This window comes from Aulonocara stuartgranti (assembly GCF_965226115.1).
Source record: "Aulonocara stuartgranti genome assembly, chromosome: 4".
NCBI classification, from domain to species: Eukaryota; Metazoa; Chordata; class Actinopteri; order Cichliformes; family Cichlidae; genus Aulonocara; species Aulonocara stuartgranti.
In genome coordinates, this window is record NC_138942.1 from 11,087,672 (window position 1) to 11,108,186 (window position 20,515).

The window sequence follows — 20,515 nt, forward strand, 5'->3', positions numbered from 1 at the left end:
TCAAAAATCAGGTGGTATGTCATTAAAAATTTTCTGAGAGCTGAGTCAGTGCTATAATGTGAGCTGAAAGCTGCCAGAGATGCCATTCGCAGAAAATGAATGGTTAGCTTTGAAAGTATTTTCTCAGTAACGTCAAAAAGAGTTTGCTTTTTGTTTTGTTTTTTAGAAAGGCTACTTGGAATTGACTCATCCTTGTTTCTGTTTTCATTTGGAGCCTGACAGTTGTAGTTTTCAGGAAGAAAAATAAGGAGCCATGTTTACTATATGCAACAAAATCTACCGCCAAGTGGGATTTGTTTCTTTTTTTTAAAAGTATCAACTAGCATGTTTCCATTAAAGATACTGGACAGAGTCAAGTGCCAAGTTGTAGAGACTGTTTCTCTTTGTAGATGTCATAGCCAATCTGAAGTTTACTTCCCTGTGACTTTACACATTGTCTCTTCTGATCTCTTGTAGCATATCCCCATTGTGTTTGCAGTTAACAGCTCTATACTTAAGAGGTGCCATTTTGAAAGCCCTAAGAGTTTTTATAAATTCAAAATAAGATTGGACTTTGTGTTTAATGATTCTGAAAAAGCTTTAATGAGTAAAGCTCTGGTATGATCATTTATGCATTTGTGTTTTGACAGTTTTAAGAGTAACGGCAAATAACAGGCAGTCATGCACCAAAGAGAAAGCAGATGTGTGGAAACAAAGAGGCATGAGTGTTTTGGAAGGAAAGCCCCTGTGACCATGAGCGTGAGCCCTGAGACTGGTATCAATGAAATTCTCCATATGAATTTCAAAAGCAACCCCTTAAAATAAAAGCATTACAAGTACATATCACTGATAGTGTTGTGGAATAGTAAAAAATGAGTGAAAACCAGGTAACACGTAGACCCACTGATGGAGTCATCAGTCTATTTCAGGCTTTAATAAAATAGCTTGTGGAAAATTGTTTATTAGATTCTGAATTATTCATTTAAAGTTTATAAAATTAAACAGTCAAAAATGTACAATAACTAAACAAAATGAAATACAGTATCCCTCAACCGTACACAAACTGTTAATACTCACTGTGATATATGCAAACCATTAACTCTTGACAAACATGAAGTTTTTGCCCATAAAATTCATTACTGTGTTAACATCACATATAAGAGGATAGCAGTGTGCTTTTATTATGAAAAGGTTGCAAATATATCTCTTAATAGAGGCAAGAAACACATTACTGGCTCCCCTTAATATATGGTTGCCATTGTAGCAAAGCGATGACTTGTAGTCAAATGGATTTCCACATAGTCCCCGTCAGCAAATCAGCATATCTGAGACTATGAAAAGGACTGCCAGTATGCTTGGCGTAGGCTCTGAAACTTTTTAATTAGGGACTCAAAATCTGGCCGTTCTGAAGGATCTGCACTCCAACACCGCTCCATTAATATCTTCACCTGTTCAAAAAACAAGTAATCATGAAAAAAACCTATACCATTCATAATGCCAAAAAGTACTGAACTTGATTTATGGGCTTCTGAGCTTACCTCATGTGGGCTGTCCTTAGGGCAAGGCAATCGCAACCCTTGTTCCAACAGTTTTATCAGTATCACCACAGTCATCTGTCCTTGAGCTTCCTTCATCATTTCAAAGAACTTCTGCAAAAGATACATAAGAACAGATTGTGTAATTCACACAGAGATTGATCGATAAGGCCGGTTCAGTAAAGAAATACTTGAAAAAGAGGCCGGTGATGACATACATCTGGAGGGCTTTGGCGACGGTCACAGCGGGTCAGGATCTCATACAGTGTAACTCCAAAGGACCAAACATCAGAGGAGAAGGAAAATTTACTCTCTTTCAAGCACTCGATGGCATACCTACAAAATTTTTAAAAATGTAATTTAGAGGACAAAGTCACACAACAACACAATGAGTGACAAGTCTAAGTGCGTAAACTGACCAGAACACTGGACTGTCTCCATCCTCACGGACACGGTAGTAGATCTCACCCTCAGGGATGTACTTCGTCAGGCCAAAGTCTCCAATCTTTACCAGACTGTCATTTTCCACCAAGACATTACGGGCAGCCAGATCGCGATGGACGTATCGCTTTGAGTGCAAGTAATTCATCCCCTTAAAAGAAAATAACAGGAATAAAAAGATGGATGCCATTTTTATTTCAAAAACAGCTGCTATTTTAACCACGGTAAAAAGCAAAAAAACGTGTCCCTACGGAGAGTAACTCCTTCATGCCTGTCAATCAGTCTGCAACAGCAATTCAGATAAAAACAGGTCAGAAAAGCTATTTTTACAGATCTGTGTGTGGTGATCACTGAAATCTTCTTCTAGCAATATTAAGGATTAAATTTATGGCTCTGAGCAAGCAATCTAATTATCTATTAAATATGCTGCCATTAAAATTGAGCATGTGCATTACTCCTGTGGTAAAGAATCATTAGATGAATATTTTCCATTAAACACCATCACCAGGTCTAAATGTCAGTTTATCCAATACTTTCATCTACAACCAGAAACCTGCAAAGCAAATTGCATTCCCCGCAGACTCAACTGTATCTTTGTTTGCTGACAACTTTGCATGCCATAACAGAGACCATTAATGTGATAACTATGCCTCCACACCCATCTACACCCTAGAACCGTCGCTGAAACATGTTAGATCAAAATAATTTCACAAAAGAGCCTCGCAGAGCCCTGTTCTTAATCTTCTGCAATATTTTACACTTTTTAAAAATCAAGCTTCCCATCAAGAGCCCTTAATCAAAACTAATATTACTTTATTATCAACAATAAATTCAATCAGAAATTGGCTATTTTTTCCAAGGCTGCTATGAAATTATGGTTCTGGGTGTTGAATGATTATTTCCTGGAGGACATTTCCCAGGTTACTGAGAGAAAACACAGCATAACATAATGCCAATGCAATCAAACTACTTATTTCAGACAGAATGAATTAATGACAAAACACACACACAAAAACAGAGTGCTGTAAAATGGAATTAAAGCTTAATGTGATGGATTATCTCCTTCAGGCTGTTACACTGTATGCTGCACAAAAGCAAACAGAAAAACAGAGACTCTCTTCAGAACAGAGAAGAATACAAGCTGACATCTCAGCAGTTTTCACACCAGAAAATATGAAAGTTTAGCTGAAGCTAGGAGCGGAAGTCACGACCACTCAAGTAAAAGCAGACCAGCTCAGATTCAAGGCCAAAAGGGTCTAGACATTTAAAAAAAAAAAAAAAAAAACAGTAACAAGTGTAATAATAATAAAAAAAGTCATGTTAATTTATGAAAAAAGAAGTATGTACAGTAACTCATTCAAATGTTGGGCTGTACGGATAGACACATATGGTGTTTACAAGTAATACAGCGCTAGCACAAAATATTAAACCACCACAACTCACCTGACAGATCTGCTGAGCAAACATGAGACAATGAGACGGCGGAAGGTTACGTTTGGGGAGGTAGTCTTTCAGACTCCCCAGAGGAAGGTACTCCATTATTAGTTGGACGACTTGCCCTCCTGTCAATGGACAATGCAAAAGTGAATTTCTCTTCCTGACAAGAAAACCTGTTCTTATTCTGGTGCTTTGCTGTGCTGCTCAGCATGATGTGTGTTAAAAGCTCAAAATATTGACATACAACACAAATAGTGGTGCACTTCAAATGGATTTCCAATATTTACAGAAGAACAGCAGGGACCAAAAATCAATTTGCTGAATGATCCACTGAGCCCCGCAGGTTACAAGAGCTGTACTGCACACTCATTTACACATGCAGACTCTGTTGACATATGGCTCAAACAGATATTTAAGCAGACAGAAAGGAAAGCGAGGACTCACCCAGTTCTGTGCAACAGCCCTTGTATTTCACAATGTTGCTGTGATAAAGAGATTTCAGGATTTCAATCTCCTTCATCCAGCCGTCAGAAATTTTGTCGTTTTCTTGCTTCAAAGACTTCACAGCCACCTGCTCTCCCTTCCCGTCATTGGCTGGGTCATACAAGTACAGAGTCACCTTTCCAAAGTGACCCTATAAACAGAAGAATGAGGAGATGATTACTCCAGCTAATACAACGAAAAGCAAACTACTGCTGTGTGGTACTAACCTCTCCTAAGATCCGCACTTGCTTCAGGTAGCGTTTATGGAACACAGTGGGGTCTGTGTTAGCTGAAGCTTCACTGGAAGGCATAACAGACTGAATGACAAAACCTGGATGAAGAAACACACACTTGTTTATTGAATGAACTGCAACAGAGTTTTAAAAAAGGAGATAAAGTAATCGAGCAAACACTGACCTTTCCTCATGAGTTCTATGAGTTCTCTGTGCACCTTGCGGAATGACGGCCTCTCCTCAGGCTCATAGGTCAAACACATGTTGATGAACCTGGCCAACTCTGGGGAAGATGGTTCAGCTAAGTGGCCCTTTTGCTGATAAAAGCGCTCTTTCTGGTTGGGGTGGGGAGACTCAAGTGTTAAGATTACAATTCAGAAGAATAATATGTGATGTGATACTTTGGGTTGTTGAAAGAGGAGTAAAAGCCCGAGCTGTAGTACATGCCTACCTCGGACAATGTGTTGAAGTTGAAGGGAAGATCACCGTTGTTGTAGATCTCAAGCATCGTTACGCCAAAGCTCCACTGGTCAGCATGGCTGCCTATGTTTGAACCACTGTCAATGCACTCAGGGGCAATCCATGGGATACGTTCCAGGCGCTCTGCATGGCACAAAATAATAACACAAGTTAGTGTAGGATATTTATTCTGGCTTATCTGAAGGAGAACTCCTCCTAACTGAACTAAATAGATGGTGACAAACACAGAAGCATCTATAAAGTTGGTATTCAACATCAGCAAGTGCAAAACAAATAACGAAGAGTTTTGTTTTACTTTCGTGCAACTCTCATCTCGACTTTTTATTTTTGACACACTTGAACAACATATTTTAAACCAAACCTGCAAGACAGCAGGAAATGGTTCACGAGAAGAGATTAGAGATTTCCTGTTTCTAAATCTGATTGCAAAGTACATAAATTAGAACACTCTTGAAGCTGACCGTGTATAGAGACACATAACACATAAACTGAAGCGAGGTGGTGGTACGGACCTTCCCGTGAAAGAACACTCAGAGCAATTCCTGGGTCACTCAGCTTGATGAAAGGAGTAGTGTTAGGTTCTAGACCATTTTTCACCAAAAGGATGTTCTTGGCACAGACATTTCCATGAACCAACCCGTTGGTTTCCTAGAATAAGGAAAATAGCACCGTTGGTCAAGCAGAGTGTTCTTAAAAATAACACAAACTGTTACTGCTATTAGTCAATAGGCAAAAAAATTACTTGGAGCACTTATCTTACACTTTGCTGTGATATGACATTTACTTCACTTCCTGCCTGATAGCAGCATCTCAAAATCAAAACATGGCATGCAGTAAGAAAGAACTACTACTTGTTTCTTTTGTTCAATCATTTTACACATGGGTCTGCAGCAGCTTATTTCTTAGAGTAACACTGGATAAAAAACTTCACTGAAATCAATTAGATTTACTGAAATATAATCAGTGTCAAAAATAAGGATTAGAACGCACAAGATAGTCGAGGGCACTGGCAAGCTGTTTTGCAACAATGAATTTCCACCCAGCAGACACATTCTTTTCTCTGCGAAGGAAGACATCCAAAGGCCCGAAATCCACAAATTCCTCCACCATGATGTCTGCAAAGACAGGAACAAGTCTGAGAGGTTTGGTTCATGATATACGCACGAGCAAAACGTAAAAATAGAACATGGTTAGGGTGATTTTGCATATGCAACATGGTTTTCTTAGTACTAAAATCAGAAATTTGACTGTATACACTGATGTGTGTGATGGGGAAATAACAATGAGGAAGTGAGGATGAACAGTGCTACGTCTCTTACTTTCAGATCCTTTGACAGACACGCCATATACAAACACCAGGTGACGGTGGGATACCTGGCACATGAGACTTGCGGTTTCGAAAAACAACTAAGAGGAGTGAAAACGTAAACGTCAGAACAGACAAGATCATAACAACCGTTTACATTCAGCATAGTAAAGTGTCATTTTTTGAGTGAGTTTCAAACAGCTTACCAGAGCAATATCTTCATGGGTTTGGTCCAGAATCTTAAGAACGACTCGGTGGCCTCGGTGAGAGTTGTTGTTGAACTCGTCATTATCACTTTCCTCTCTTTCCTGCGTTAACAGCCGTCCTGAGTAGATGTTAGTTCTGGTGCCGCGACCCAAATGCTGCTCCTGCTCCAAAATAAAACACCCGTACAGTCAGCTACAGGACAGAGGACAACTAATCCTCTATGACTATGAAGGTGGCGAGTGGACATTGTCACCTGTTTGATATCTTTGTCCTTGATTTGGGGGAACATTAGACGGGTCTTGTAGGTTTGGGATAAGGGCTCGGCGTGAACATCGCATTCATTGTGTCTCCTCACCAGAAGGTTGGATAGCTCTGCACCACACACAGCAGAACAGACACAGTCAATTCTGATTAAAAACCTAAATATCACCTAAATTCCTAAACAGGGATACGAGTACCCCAATTAGTAAGTAGGAACATTAGCGCAACTATTACAGTTAATTTTAAAAACTGAGTAGAGGTGAACAAGGCTGAATTCAAAGGGGGCTTCAACAGGACTCTAGAGGCATAATATTGGATACATGAGCAAAACAAGGAACACAAACCTCCTGATTTTGGCGAACAGCATTTTTTGACAGTAAAGCTGTCCGAACCAGACTTGAGGACAAACGACTTGAGGCTATCGGTGAGCTCCTTCATGCTGGGGAACTGTCGTTCCAAGCCCTCCAGACAGAGCATTGAATCCTTTACGTGAACACGAAACTGCTTGTGGCTTCGCGTTACACCATCCTGTATGCACAAAACACAGGTGCAGGGAAAGTATCGGGTTTATTTTTCGACCATCATTACACTGCAACTACTTCCATATAAGAGGGTGGGTGTTGACTCACCTGATTCTTGATTAGAACAGCTAGGATGATGCAGTTATAGTCAACAACACTCCAACGAGCGAGGAATGTTCCCTCATCCTCTGCCTCCTTTTTCAGCTTAGACAGCACAAACTCATCACTGGAAAAACACACAGGAGTTATGACATAACACACCATGTTTCTTTATAGCCTTTTCTGTGTCTGAATGTGCATGTATATAAGGGTAGAAAACTCACTGCATAGGTCCATGCAGTAGATTTGCTTCACTCCACACTACCCTTGGGGGAGCCACTTCATGACAAAGATAGTGGTGGGCGTCTGCAGTCAGTCGGTAGTATCCATCTAGGAGGGAGACGAAGGAATGGGCCTCCTGGCTGGAGATCATCTGAACCTCCTACATACATATACAGAAACACCACTACCTTACAATCAGAGCTCCCACCTACTGACACATACAAATTCAAAACAGGATAAATTGCCCAAAGCAAAGTCAAAAACGAGAGGCTTTATAGTCAAACACATATAGAATCTAGGCAGAAATGTATAGTGTGTTGTCTATAAAAACATCCTCAAAAGACTGAGCAATTAGTTGAATGACTAAAAACACTTTATCCACTGGACTAATGCATTACAAAGACATTTACCAATTAAGTGAATGCATTGCAGCTTTTACATTAAAAAACAAACAAGTGGTCTCACCATACAGAGATTGTCTCGAGTGCTGATGCACACATTAGAATCAGTAATGGCTATGTGAGTTATTTCAGGGAACTCGCTGAAGAAGGTCCAGTCATTGGGTGTGTCTGCATCTGGTTGGCTGGAGTGCTGTTTTGGTTTTCTCATGTAGTTTATGTAGCCATTCCCCATGTAATTATTTGCCTGTGCCTGGGTAAAGAGATTGAACAAATTAAAAAAAAACCCCAAAAGGCCACTCAACCAACATATACAATATGCCAGCATCAGTGTCTATACAGACCCTTTGAGCAGACACCTTCCTCCACTGAATCCCTTCAGTACCGGACACCGATATTTCATGTGATATTGGGCCGCAGAAGTTGTCTTTTGAACCACACTGGGCGTGGGTGGTGCTGGAACACGAGCCACTTCGGTCATCTTCGTCCCTCAGATCCAGGCGGGTTACGGGGAAAGTCTCAGTGCCAAAACGCGGTGCCAAGTGCTCGAGTGTAGCGATGTACTTGTACATGATTTCCTCAGTGCACAGGTTGCCCCGATCCACTGTGTGCTGCTGGAAGGACCGCACAAAGTCTTTAAACACTCGCTGGATCCTGAGTTTAGTCAGGAAGTTGTCTCTGGAAATGTGTTTGGCGAAAGATCTTGGAACGCAGTCTAGAAAGCTGAAAAAAAAAGAGGTATAGTGATATTATCTGAACTTACTGATTAGATTGGATTAAAAAGACATTTGTTACAGTAGCAGAAAATAACATTAACAGTACAAGATATAAACATATTATAAGCCATTTAAGAATGAAAGCTTAAAACACTATTTGGAAGGAGGGATTGCGGTGTGATCAAGCCAAAGTATATACCTGACTTTTGAAGCTACATCTTGCAAAGTTGATTCCGTTTTAATTGCCTGGTATGAGAGGTGAAGCACAGCCATTCCCAAACTCTCATTTTTGAAGCGAGTCTGCTCCTCCTCTGTCTTGACGTATTCCATTTGTACCACTTCATTCACAAATTCATACTTAGCCTGATTTGGAAAAGATACTATATTATTGTCAAGACAGGAACATTATGAGTGTAAAAGCATGCCATTAAAAAAAAAACCCAAAACAACCTGGGAAAATAAATACTCCAGTGAAGTTGTGTCAAGTAAAGGGAAACCCCGTTTTGAACCAGATTTGGGAGGATAGCGGCACATCATGGGCTCGTTTTCATTCAGTCCATGCCAGTTCCGAAAGTAATACCTAAATACAAAAAGACTATATCAACATCCTCGCTGTATGTTATCTGTGTCACAAGTACAGTGTTAAACAAACACAGACTCACCTCATACAGTAGCGAAGTACAAGGCTCGGGTTTTCCTCTGCCTTAAATATGTGGTTTGGGCTGTACCAAAAGTGTCTTTCTGGGTTGTACAGCGCAAACAGTGAATGGCACAGAGCCGTTATCCCTGAGGAGGAAACACTGATGTTACACACTGTTGCCACTAGCAGGCTCAAATACCACATGAAAAGAGAAAACACTTTCATTTCTGGACTGTGCATTTGGTGGAGCCTTTTCCTCTTACCGATGGTCTCTGCTGCAGAGATACACAGCTGCTCCGCTGTGACCTCTCCTGTGGTGTGAGACAAATATTTCTTCCCATCTTTTGTCCAGAAAAGGTAGACATGGATGCCCTGATCCTTCGGAGGCTCACTCAGGCCTGAAAACGATCCTGAAGATCTGGACCTCCCTCCCATTACTGACACACACAGACAAACGGGAGTTTGACCACAGCTTTAAGAAAATCAGCTACATAAACGTGCTGTGGTATACATAAATACTAAACAAGAGTAAGTTTAAAGCTTCTTTAAAATAAAATGTATTGCTTTTATTATACATTTCTGTCTTTAAAACAACAAACAAACAAACAAACAAACCTCATAGCTTACCAAATAACAAAAAGAAAAGAAGAAAAATATGCTTTAACAAATATGACGTCAGAAAACCCGATCAATATGTCGATAGGCCTATCAGGGATTACACCTTATAACGTATTGTTTACATCACGTCAAGCTACTAACTATTCGAGGGCACCGATTAAACTATACGGAGACGCACAGTACAACAAAAGTTTGCTTTTTTCCCTTCTATCTGACGTTATATAAAAGCAAACTGACCGCGTTATCGCGAGGCCTAAATCAAGCGACACCACAACAAGGAAATATATCAACAGCAAGTCGGAGCTGTAAACTTAGCAACCTGTGCGACAGTAAAATATCTTACCGTTTGACGAGCGTCTTCTAAAAGTTTCGCATTAAAAATAAAAAACATAAAAAAGACACCTCAGCACGTCAATATGATTGACAGTTAAAGCTTCATAGTTCTGCGAGCGTATTTCCCCCACCGCCGCCTACACTCTCGGGTTCTCGCGAACTGTGAGCAACGACGGCAACGCGCTGCTTCCCGAAACCAAGACGCAGGGCCACTCCTTCCGTCGCTAGCGTGCGGGTGCGCATTAGCACGTACCTTTCAAAATAAAACGTTAAACTGTTCCGCTTAATGTAAATCAAAGACAAAGAAAGGAACAGACTAACAAAGTAGAGGAAAGACTCTTAATAGATATATGCTTGTAATAATATCTGTCCTATGATATTATTACAAGCATACATCTATTATCTTACTTCTCCTTCCGCACAGCCAAAAGTGTAAAGTAATAAATCTTTCTCCCAGACTCATAGTCCATAGATTAAGTCAATATTGTATTTTCTACCTGATTTCATTTGGGGTTTTTTTTTGTTTTGTTTTTTTTAAGCAGGGGCGTTTACAGGATTTGTTTTTTTCATTAGGGTGTCCCACAATGCAGGGAATTTCCATCTTTCTCAGTTCATTACACCTTAAATAAGATATAGAAAACTGTGTGTGTTGAAAGTGGTACTGCAATAAAATAGTTATTATTAGCTATTGTTATTACACCCACACCAATGACCAGGAGCTTTGGGTAGTGACTTAAAGGATGACATCACGGGGCCAAAATGAGCTTACTCTGCAGGGTGTCTGGGCTCTATGTCAGAGGTAGGCCCAGTCATTCAGGAGGGACTCTGAGTAAAGCTGTTGCTCCTCCACACCGCAAGGGGCCAGGTGTTCTGGACCTGCAAAAATATTATCACTCTATACCGGGCTTCAGTTTTACAGATGTTAACCTAAAAATGATTCCTATAACAATATTAAACAAACTCTTGTGCCACTTTTATTCCATTAAAACATCCAATAACAACTCTGCATACCTTTTGGTGGCATAACCTATGCCTAACCATGTCTCATTTTTCCAAGTGCAATATCCTAATTGTTGATTTATGTTCTCATTAGACACACTTTGTTGATATGTTTAAGTCACTTGTTTTGCATTTTAACATGGGAACAATGTATATTTTAAAGTTTAATGTTTTGGAAAATCTTTCCCTGGAAACCTGGGATGAATATTTCCTTCACTGGCATCTCTCTAAGACTGAATCAAAAACATCCAAATAAACAAATCAACTTGTGCTTGCTAAAAGTATTGGTTTAGACCTAATTAGTCAGCTCTCATGTTTTGAAGGTGAAAATCACACATCAGATCATTTAGGATGCAGGTGTCAAACTCCAGGCCTTAAGGATCGCTGTCCTGCTTGTTTTCCAGCTAACCTGCCCTTGTAGCTTCTTATTGGCAAAACACACCTGATCCAGGTAATAGCAGCAGGTAGGGCAGGGATATCTCAAAAACAAGCAGGATGCTGGCCTTCGAGGACTGAAGTTTGACACCCACGATTTAGGAACATCATAATGGCATGCCTAAACTTCTTGATGTGGCATTAAAGCTTTCTTTGAAAGCTTGAAATACAGCTCTACACAAGACCTCAAAACACAACTGAAATAAAAGTCTATTAACTGATTTATTAAGTGTTTTAAGTTGAAAAACACTGTGCAACTATCTACCCATGTGTCTTGCGCAAAGTAAACATCTGCCAAAATAATTAACTTCTTTGTGATGGCCCCCCAGTCCTCCTGTGGCCATTACATCTGCTGCTCATCTGCTCATCAGAGGGGATCGACCCAAGTACCATAGTATTCATGCCAATGCTGGTATTAGCATCAGATCAAAACATACTGAATTTATCCACTAACTTCAGTATTTTTTGTTTTTTTGGAAATAAAAAATATCCCTCCAACATACAGTATGAAATGTTTTATTTAAAGAACACATTTATAACAAGAAGCCGACATCTTAAATCACAGTGATTTAGTGGTCATTAAAATATGTTGAGAATTTGTGAACTGATGATGAGTCATCTAATAAGTCATAAGATATGACAAACTTCCCCCCACCATATAAGTTGCATTTATAAGTTAAAGGTTTCAGTATTGGTATTGTTATAGGAAACCCTGTATTTACTTGGTATTGGATACAAAAATTTGCTGTATTGCACAGCACTTGTCATCACTGCCTTGGTTTCCTGCGTCGGGCTGCTGGGCTGAGGTCGGCACAAACTGAACTCACACACAAACTGAAATCAGCAGATTGTGCAGGAAGGAAAAAGCAAGTTTGTTTGATGTTTTTTTCTTTCAAGAATGCTGGATTTTTATTTTTATTTTGTTTTTCATATGTGATTTTAGTAAATAGGCTATAGTCAACAGGATTTATGATGGGGTTGTATATAAAATAAAGAACTGACTCATTTTGCAGGTATCTTTATGGCTCTCTCTTATTGGACCTATATTATAATCAATTCAGCCCTTTTTGCCCACTTTAACTATCTTTATAGAACTGTTATACCTGTGACAATTTCTGCTGCCTTCTTGGGCCGATCCTTTAGAAAAAGATATTATTAATGCAACTGAGGCTTTTTATTTGGATAAATAAAGGATATGTAAAGGTCACTTTACCAAAAACTAATTGCAGATTCTACTTTTTGACTGATGTAATTACATCATTATATACACCTGATGTAGTTACACCAGATGTAAATCAATACAAGCCTTCCAAGATGTTTGACTTCTGTTTAATCAGTCCAAAAAATATGGAAAAAAACCTACAAAACATTTTTATCATAAACTTTGATCTTCGCTGAGACAAGAGAGGCCTGCACTTCTTTGTGGGAACTTCTTTGTGGGTTTGTGGGAATGACTATCACTGTTGTTCGCTGGAGTCCCAAAGCCTTATGGTTTTGTAACCCTTTCCAGATTGATATGTGTCAATGACTTCTTCTTATCTGTTCTCAAGTTTCTTCACATCGTGGTATGACGTGTTGCTGTTTGTCAGACAGGTTCTATATAAGGGAGCTCTCAATTCAACAGGTCAGGGAGTAATGAAACTCAGCCCCCCCCCAAAAATGCAGTTAATCACAATCAACTCATCATTTAACAAGAGCAGGCAATTTCGCTTTCACGGGGCCTAGTAGGCTTTTCCCTTAAAAAATGAAATCATTGTTTAAGAAATGCATTCTGTATTCATTCAAGTTATTTTTGCCCAAGCTTAAAATTAGCTTTCAATGAAAAATAAATATTTGTTGGGGTTAATAGTTTGCTCATATATCCATTGAGCAGTTTCATTTATTAATGTCCAAGACAGTCAAAAATGCCTTTTATAAGCCATTGCAATTAGTTTATTTGTAAAACAAGTTCTGACATCATGCAAAAGCCCAAGTACTAATCACCTTCAAAATGACAGCACAGAAAGTGAATGTAGATTCCAAACACGCCTAACTGGCACGCACTACTGTGCAAATTTCACTATTAGAACATATGATCTGTCAATTGCCCCCATAACGAAATGCTAAACCTGAGGAACTTTTAACTCCTTTTCGTCAGGCTGTAAATTAGTTTCAGTATGTGCAGCCAGTGTGTCCTGAAATGAAAAGCTTTGTTTTTTAAAGTCGTGATAGTTGTAGTCATCGTCTTCATGTTTGTGACGTACTAAAAATGACAACAAAGTCATCAGGGTTAACACCACTACAGGTCTCATCTGCTTTTGTTTGCCCTCTCTGATCTCACCCATACATTCAAAACAACCACAAACGCTTTGTCTCAAGGAGTGAACGTTTAGATTAGTAAGTTTGTAGAAAATGCAATTTGGGAAAATAATACACTGGCTGCTCAAGCCAAAAATCTCAAAGAAAAATTGGAATTTGAAAAGTACAAAATCATCATGACCAACACAAACAAAGCAGCCAACGCATGTCTGCGCTACGAATAACTCAAAGAACAAAACTTCAGTGAGATCCAAACAAATAAGACACACACACACACAAGCGGCAGTTTCTTTTCCAGGCAGCAGTTGTTCACGTAATGTTGCTGTGGAGTTAGGTGAACACTAATCCCTTAAATGTCAGCTAAATATTTTTGAGAAGTTGTGTCATTGGTTGGCAAACTAAACATACACATAGTGAAGTTGAAATACAGTGGGGTAACATTTGCCAAAAAAATAAAAACAAATCACAATTCAGATGTGGTCATTCCTTTTTGGCTTCTTCCTTCTCGTGTTGGATCTCTTCGTAGGTGGGCTCGTCGTCTTTTTCGTCCCCTTTTTCTTCCCCGTCGTCTCCCTTGGCGTTGGGTACCCAGAGCCCAGAGTCTATGCACCTCTTCATGTGAGCCTTTGCCACCTAAATCATGTAGAACGAATCACATTTATGAACCGAGTAAAGCTAGGATGTTTTAAAAAAGATATACATACATTTTTACATTTAAACAGACTCCGATGAGAAAAACTATAATCTAATCAAATCAATTTATTTATATAGCACTTTTCACATTATAAAAAAAGTGCTTCACAGTAATAAACCTGCACGACATCACCAAACAACCTACCGTTGGATCCATTTTGCTAATAACCTCTTGCAGCATTTGGATGTCCTTCTCATCAAAGCATTTCTGCATCTCCTGCAATTACCAATGCAATCTGTGAAACGCCATTCAAGAGAACGAAAACAAAGGAATGTGCTCAATTATGCTGAAAACTTACAGTTGGAAGTGACTCATACACTTCAACGGGATCGAGCCCTCCAGGTCCAATGCGCTTCTGTCGTTCCTCTTCCTCATATTCCTTCATAGCCTTTTCTATCCGGATCTTCGCCCTTCCCCGAACGCGCTCCTTGAATGACTCCAGTTCATCATTGAAAGCTTCCTGGTACTGCTGATCTGCTGTCTGATAAGGCACATGTATGCACACGTATGCACACAATTAGTACGAGGGTTTCCCCATGTCAGAGACCGTTTACGGAAACTGTGCACTGTACACTGAGGACTAAATTTAGTTCCTGTACAACAGGTCTAGATGCAAAAAAACAAAAACAAAAACAAAAAACCCCAAAATAAAACCACTCCACAATCCCCTGGTGCACCAGACCGAAATTATTATTATGAACTAAAAAAAAACAGCAACGAAAAAAACGGTTTAGTTAAGTAAACCTGCATTTGCATACATCTGTCAAGCTTTCAAAACAGAAGGATTATAGGTTAGACTGTGTTTCTGAAAACAAGGGGGATAACGACAGATCGGGATTCAACATTGTGAACTCAGAGGAATCTGTCAAAGGTTAGGAACCGGTTCTCTACATTTGCAGAGTTCAGGTGATGATCAATGTTACTGTTCTCCACTTCTTTTAATACAAAAATTTAGACAGAAAGAATTTTTTTGACTGGATTTTTTAATACATCTTCGACAATAAGCAAATCCCAGAAAGCTGAATCTGTTCATCTGGATGCAACTTTGCCAGCGGAAGAAATGTTTCATCACTAATAGACAAATTAACCACTCAGATGACCGATGAAGCGTTTGTCCCACAGAAAACTTTGAATCAAGATGAACAGAATCAACCTAAATCCATCCCTCTGTAAAACTTTAGTGAACAGTGAATACCTAACCTAGGCAAAGATAAACTAAAGCTAGTCGTCTGAGAACTTGCATTTTTCTGCCAAGTCTTTTTGGATATGTGGTTGTGACCATTGCCAGGTAAATCTCCAGTAAAGTGTAACCAAACTTTTTAACCTTAACTTCTCTAAGCTCCTGCCATAAGAACAGGAGCTTGGCTTGCATGCCACTGCAAAGTGTGGAAGAAAGAGCTCTCTGCCTGACTTGCTAACAAACTCAGAAAGACAAATAAAACAGACGTGGTGAGGTAAAACGTTCACGGAAACATTTATGCAAATAGGAAACAGTTTTCTTAAATACCTTGGAACCAAACCATGCCAATGCCATCATCTTTAATAATTTAGCCTTGAGCTCAATTTAATACCAGGTCTCTGAACTCCACCCCATATTTAGGTCACTGAATAAGTTATAAGATCCAAATCCAAATTGCAATGCCTGTACTGATGCTCCCAAACCTTTACTCTGACATTTACTTTCCATACAATAATAATTAAAAAGACTAAAACTAATAGAAGCTAAACTAAAACTAGTTACCTTAATCTTTGCAAAAAACTGGCGAAAGCATCCACGGGGGTCAACTTTGAGGCTTTTGGCAAGCTCCAGAATGAACTGCATGACGATGGTCTGATGAGCCACTTGCTCCATCAATGCGTGTTTCTGCAGGAGGAAGAAGCGTTTTTACAGCTTAATATTTAGATGGAGTATGGTCACGTGCAGAAGGAATTCATGACAAACAAGCTCTGTTTGTATTACTTACCTCCTCAACTTCAAGGTCGATGCACATGATCACCAGGTAGTTGGCGGTCTCTTCGCATACCAGATGAGGATGGTCAGAGAGGTACTTCTGGCTGTCATCCCAACGTCGCAACATGCCTGCAGTAACGAGAGTAATGAAGAAGCATCTCTACTCTCACCAGTACCTTGTAACGAGAGTAAATACTGATGCATGCGAGTGCTTACCGAAATGTTTGATCTCTTTCTCATATTTCTCCACGAATGTTTTGTGCTTTTGCTCCTTCTCTTCTTCGGTCTCTTCAGTTTCAGGTTTGACATTAACAATACTCTATGAAAAGGACAGTGGAAGAATGGACTCGTTAACGACAATGTCTCTGAGTTCTACAGAAAGAATGTCATTGCATACAAGTTAGAGATGTCAATATTAATAAACCCATATCTGAAAATTGCAAGAAAAGACTTCAATGTGTTACAAAGTCAAAGAATGAGAGTAGATGTAGACTTCTACATTGAATCTATACTGTAGGTATGTCGTAACAACAACAGTTGTATTGGCCTGTTTAGTACTGTCAATTCCTCCTCTGCATTTCTGGCTACTTTTTTTTAATACTTGCTCAATCTATCAGCAACTGTTTCACGGTTTTATTTGTTTCCATCATGGCTAACTCTGCATATAAAACACTGAGACAGGACCAGGTAATTAACACTACGCACAAGCATGAATGCTGGCGAGAGTATTGGATCCTTGTGGAGGTTACTTTGTAGGATCTGCAAAGATTCAACACAGAACTCTAAATCAACTGTAAATGTTGAAACAGAAAAGTCGACTCTGTATGTGTGCCCTTTCCCTATTTCCTTCAGTCTAATGTCTTCTCTTAAGTAACTGGTGATACTTCCAGCTTTGAGCCAAGGATCAGTGCAGGTGATGGCAGCTGATGCCACATCTGAAGTACCATGTCCTTTCACACATTTTATTCTAAAGCAGGACAGATGGGCACAGTGGCATACGAGTTGAATGGATGATAAAGCAAGGTGAACAAGGTGTTGAACTTTTGAGGGGATCTAATGGCTCTGTTGTGGGGGACATGTGGTGATCATGTTTTCGGCCAATTTTTCCCTTGGATGTCAGGCTCAAACAAACAATTGCAGAAGTTAAAAGATGAAATATGGAGAAAAGACAACAGTTTTGTTAGCGTTTGTTTTCCTGAAAATACTTTAGAAAAAAAAGAGTGTAATAAATGATGTGCGATGTAAAACCTGTAGTGCTTTTTAAGCTCCACTTACTCTACCTCACCTTGCTGAACCCATCCTTGCTGAGCGTGTCTACATTCCACGGCATCTTCTTCTCCTCCCGTTGGTAGTCTCCCACCTTTCTCTCCCAATCCCGTTCCTCTTTTTTCATTTTCTTCTCCTCAGCCTGGACTTTGCTCAACTCTGCTTTGGCATCCTCTGATGTTGAAATGGTTAGCTCCTTGATTTTCTTCTGTGTGTCTGCCAGCTTGCGTCTGCACTCGGACAGTCCCTTGTTTAGTTCTTCACCTTTCTTCTGAAATTCCTCCATCCGCTCCACACGAGCCTGAGGTCAAAATATAAAATCTTTACTACTTGTTTTTTTCTTTTTTCTAAATGTGGATTTAGTTGCAAAAAGTTAAACATTCCTATATTCATGTTAAAAGTGAACACAGAACCAAAGTAAACACACGAGGTCAGCTAACAGTTCAGGTCAAATATGCATCACTTTTACTTCATGTGTAGCATCTTAATTGTAACCATGCATGGCTTGTTGGTATACCTGGTGTCTCCATCTGAAGAGACTGGGTGTGTCGATGTTTGGATGGATGTCATCCTCATCGTCCGACACCTCAATGTGGTCCCACACGCTGTAATCTATCCTGGACATCCTGACACCAAGACCCCAAAGCTAACACCGTTAGCTTACAATAGGCTTCAGCTAAGTTCGCGAGCTATGAGAAGCTAACAAGTTTGATTGAAACAAGGACAGACCGCAAGATCGCCGCACAGCGCAGAAATACGTATTTGTTTCTTTAGAAGAGCTTCTTGCTGTATTAGATGTAGACAAACTCAGATGAACATCCCTGAAGACAGCGGGCTAGAGAGTGCTACAGAATTCTAGAAAGAATTGGAGCTACAGATTTCCGTTTGACGTCATTGCGTCAACAGGACGACGCCGGAAACACAAGAGTGCTGTTCCTTTCCTTGTACTTCGACTAGATAAATAAAATAAAATAAAGTAAAATAAAATAAATGACTCGCTGTAACTTCTCTTCAAAACGTCATCTTTTTAAATTTGTCGGAACAAAAATGAAGTGTAAAGGTAAAGAATAATTATGTATTTGTTTAGTCTTAATATGTTATAATACCTAAAGTATAGAGACTTAAATAATTTAATTTAAAATGACTTCAATTAATGAAAAATAGGAACCCCACATCTTCTGATTGCCACAGGGAATCATCTGTCTCCATCTCATCCTATCCCTAACATCATCATCATCATCCATCTGCGTGTCCTTCTTCACTACATCTATTAAACTTCTATGTAGTCTTCCTCTTTCCTTCCTGCCCACTAGGTCCATCTTCAACATTACGTGTTCTCTATATCATTATTCCTCCTCTAATCATGCCCATCTATTTTCACCTTCATCTATTGTAGGCACTGCGATTCTGCACACCATCTTCACTCTTGAATATTGGTGCAGGTAAACAATCTGGGTAAAAAGTCCACTGCTCATCTCCAACAGGTATAGAGAAACCATCTATACTAGCCACTTTTCACTCTTCCTCACCACACCTGCCCTCACTTTCTCCTTCCGAATCCCTTGCACTTCCTGATTCACCAACTGTCCTCCTGTCCTTCATGCATCCTCCCTCACCCACTCATTTTTCACATTAATCAGCTCCTCAAAGTACTCCTTCCACCTTCCAAGCCCCCTTTACTTGTTAGTACATTTCTGTCTTTATCATTAATCACCCTGAACTGCTGCACATCCTTTCAAGGTTGAGGGCTCTGCCTAGCTGATAGAAGAAGTCTTTTTCTCCTTTCTCAATGTCCATTCTCAGATGCATCTCACTATAAGCCTTTTCCTTTGCTGTAGACCTTGCTTAACAGTACTCATATCTACATTCTTTATTTCCCTTACTATATTACCTTGTCTTTGCTAACTTCCTTTGAATGCTTTCCCGTATTTTTTCATTTCGACATTAAGTATGAAATATGTTCTTGTCAGTTTCCCTCACCACTACAGCTGTACTTTCCCAGTCATCTGATGACTCCTCACTATTACCATGAGCTGGCCTCAACTCTTCCCTGAACTCTGCACAGCATTCTTCCTTCCTCAACCTCCACCATTCAGTAATTATCTCTGCCTTCAATTGCTTCCTCTTTTTGATGTCCAGACTCATCTTACAGACTACCATCTAATACTGCCCAGTTCCATTCTCCCCTGAAACTACTGAGCAGGTTCCTGTCTCTTTCAGATTACATCTTCAACATGTTTGCTTGCTCCATTCTTATGCCACCCTCTTCTCGACCCACTACCATCAGTGCTTTCACATTTCTTTCCTTAACCCAAAACCTCTGACCAACTTTTAACCTACATATCCATTGAACGCTGCTTCAGTTGCCACTCTCCACCACTTCATCCAACTTAATCCAGGATTCCTCATTCTTTTCTAACTGGCATCCAACCTGTTGAACATATGAACTGAAAACATTCAACATCGCTATATCAAAAGATCGAAAGCCTGCATTTCTTGATTTTTTTCTTATTTTATTGCCGTATATATGTCTTTGGCTATACATTTGATTGGTCTGAATGTATAAACCTTTATCAACACTCTTTACTTTTACATGTATAATTCTATTAAAGCTATAAGTTAAGAGACTAAAGCTTAAAGCCTTAAGAAACTAATTTCTGCACAGTGATTCACTTGCATTCGTACGTCAAGAACCGCAAGCAGACATTAATCACAATTACAGCACAGATGTCATTTCTTAAAATCTAGATATAAGATATAAAGCCACTTTGGCCTGCTAAGATGGCTCAAAGGGTGGTGGAAATTATGTGAGGCACAGGAGGAAGAATAAGATGAAGAACAGTCATTCCCAAAAAATATTCAAGCATTTATATTATCATATTTTTGTGCACGAATTGATAACCCATATAAAAAGAAACAGCAGAAGTGTGAAGTAGGTGATTTTCTTTTCTCACAATTATGTA

General features: G+C 39.5%; 2 protein-coding genes across 2 annotated transcripts; both read right to left on the reverse strand.

Annotated features, from left to right (window-relative positions):
* Positions 1 to 867: 867 nt before the first annotated feature.
* Positions 868 to 10,122, reverse strand: tyk2 (tyrosine kinase 2). The gene is made up of 24 exons (XM_082530368.1): positions 9,920 to 10,122; positions 9,222 to 9,395; positions 8,981 to 9,104; positions 8,769 to 8,898; positions 8,518 to 8,681; positions 7,947 to 8,325; positions 7,670 to 7,855; positions 7,207 to 7,364; positions 6,992 to 7,109; positions 6,707 to 6,890; positions 6,355 to 6,473; positions 6,101 to 6,262; positions 5,908 to 5,995; positions 5,579 to 5,703; positions 5,101 to 5,236; positions 4,560 to 4,711; positions 4,293 to 4,443; positions 4,103 to 4,206; positions 3,837 to 4,026; positions 3,399 to 3,517; positions 1,934 to 2,106; positions 1,733 to 1,850; positions 1,518 to 1,628; positions 868 to 1,427 (listed from the first exon to the last, which is right to left on the reverse strand). The coding sequence occupies exons 2-24, from the start codon at positions 9,391 to 9,393 to the stop codon at positions 1,311 to 1,313; spliced, it is 3,480 nt and encodes a 1,159-aa protein (XP_082386494.1). The 5' UTR covers positions 9,394 to 9,395; positions 9,920 to 10,122; the 3' UTR covers positions 868 to 1,310.
* A 3,126-nt stretch (positions 10,123 to 13,248) lies between these two features.
* Positions 13,249 to 18,457, reverse strand: LOC309704358 (hsp90 co-chaperone Cdc37-like). Its single transcript, XM_082529457.1, has 8 exons — positions 18,070 to 18,457; positions 17,572 to 17,853; positions 16,503 to 16,605; positions 16,300 to 16,415; positions 16,077 to 16,199; positions 14,634 to 14,816; positions 14,480 to 14,551; positions 13,249 to 14,274 (listed from the first exon to the last, which is right to left on the reverse strand). Exons 1-8 carry the CDS (start codon positions 18,175 to 18,177, stop codon positions 14,122 to 14,124), a joined length of 1,140 nt encoding a protein of 379 aa, XP_082385583.1. The 5' UTR covers positions 18,178 to 18,457; the 3' UTR covers positions 13,249 to 14,121.
* Positions 18,458 to 20,515: the final 2,058 nt, after the last annotated feature.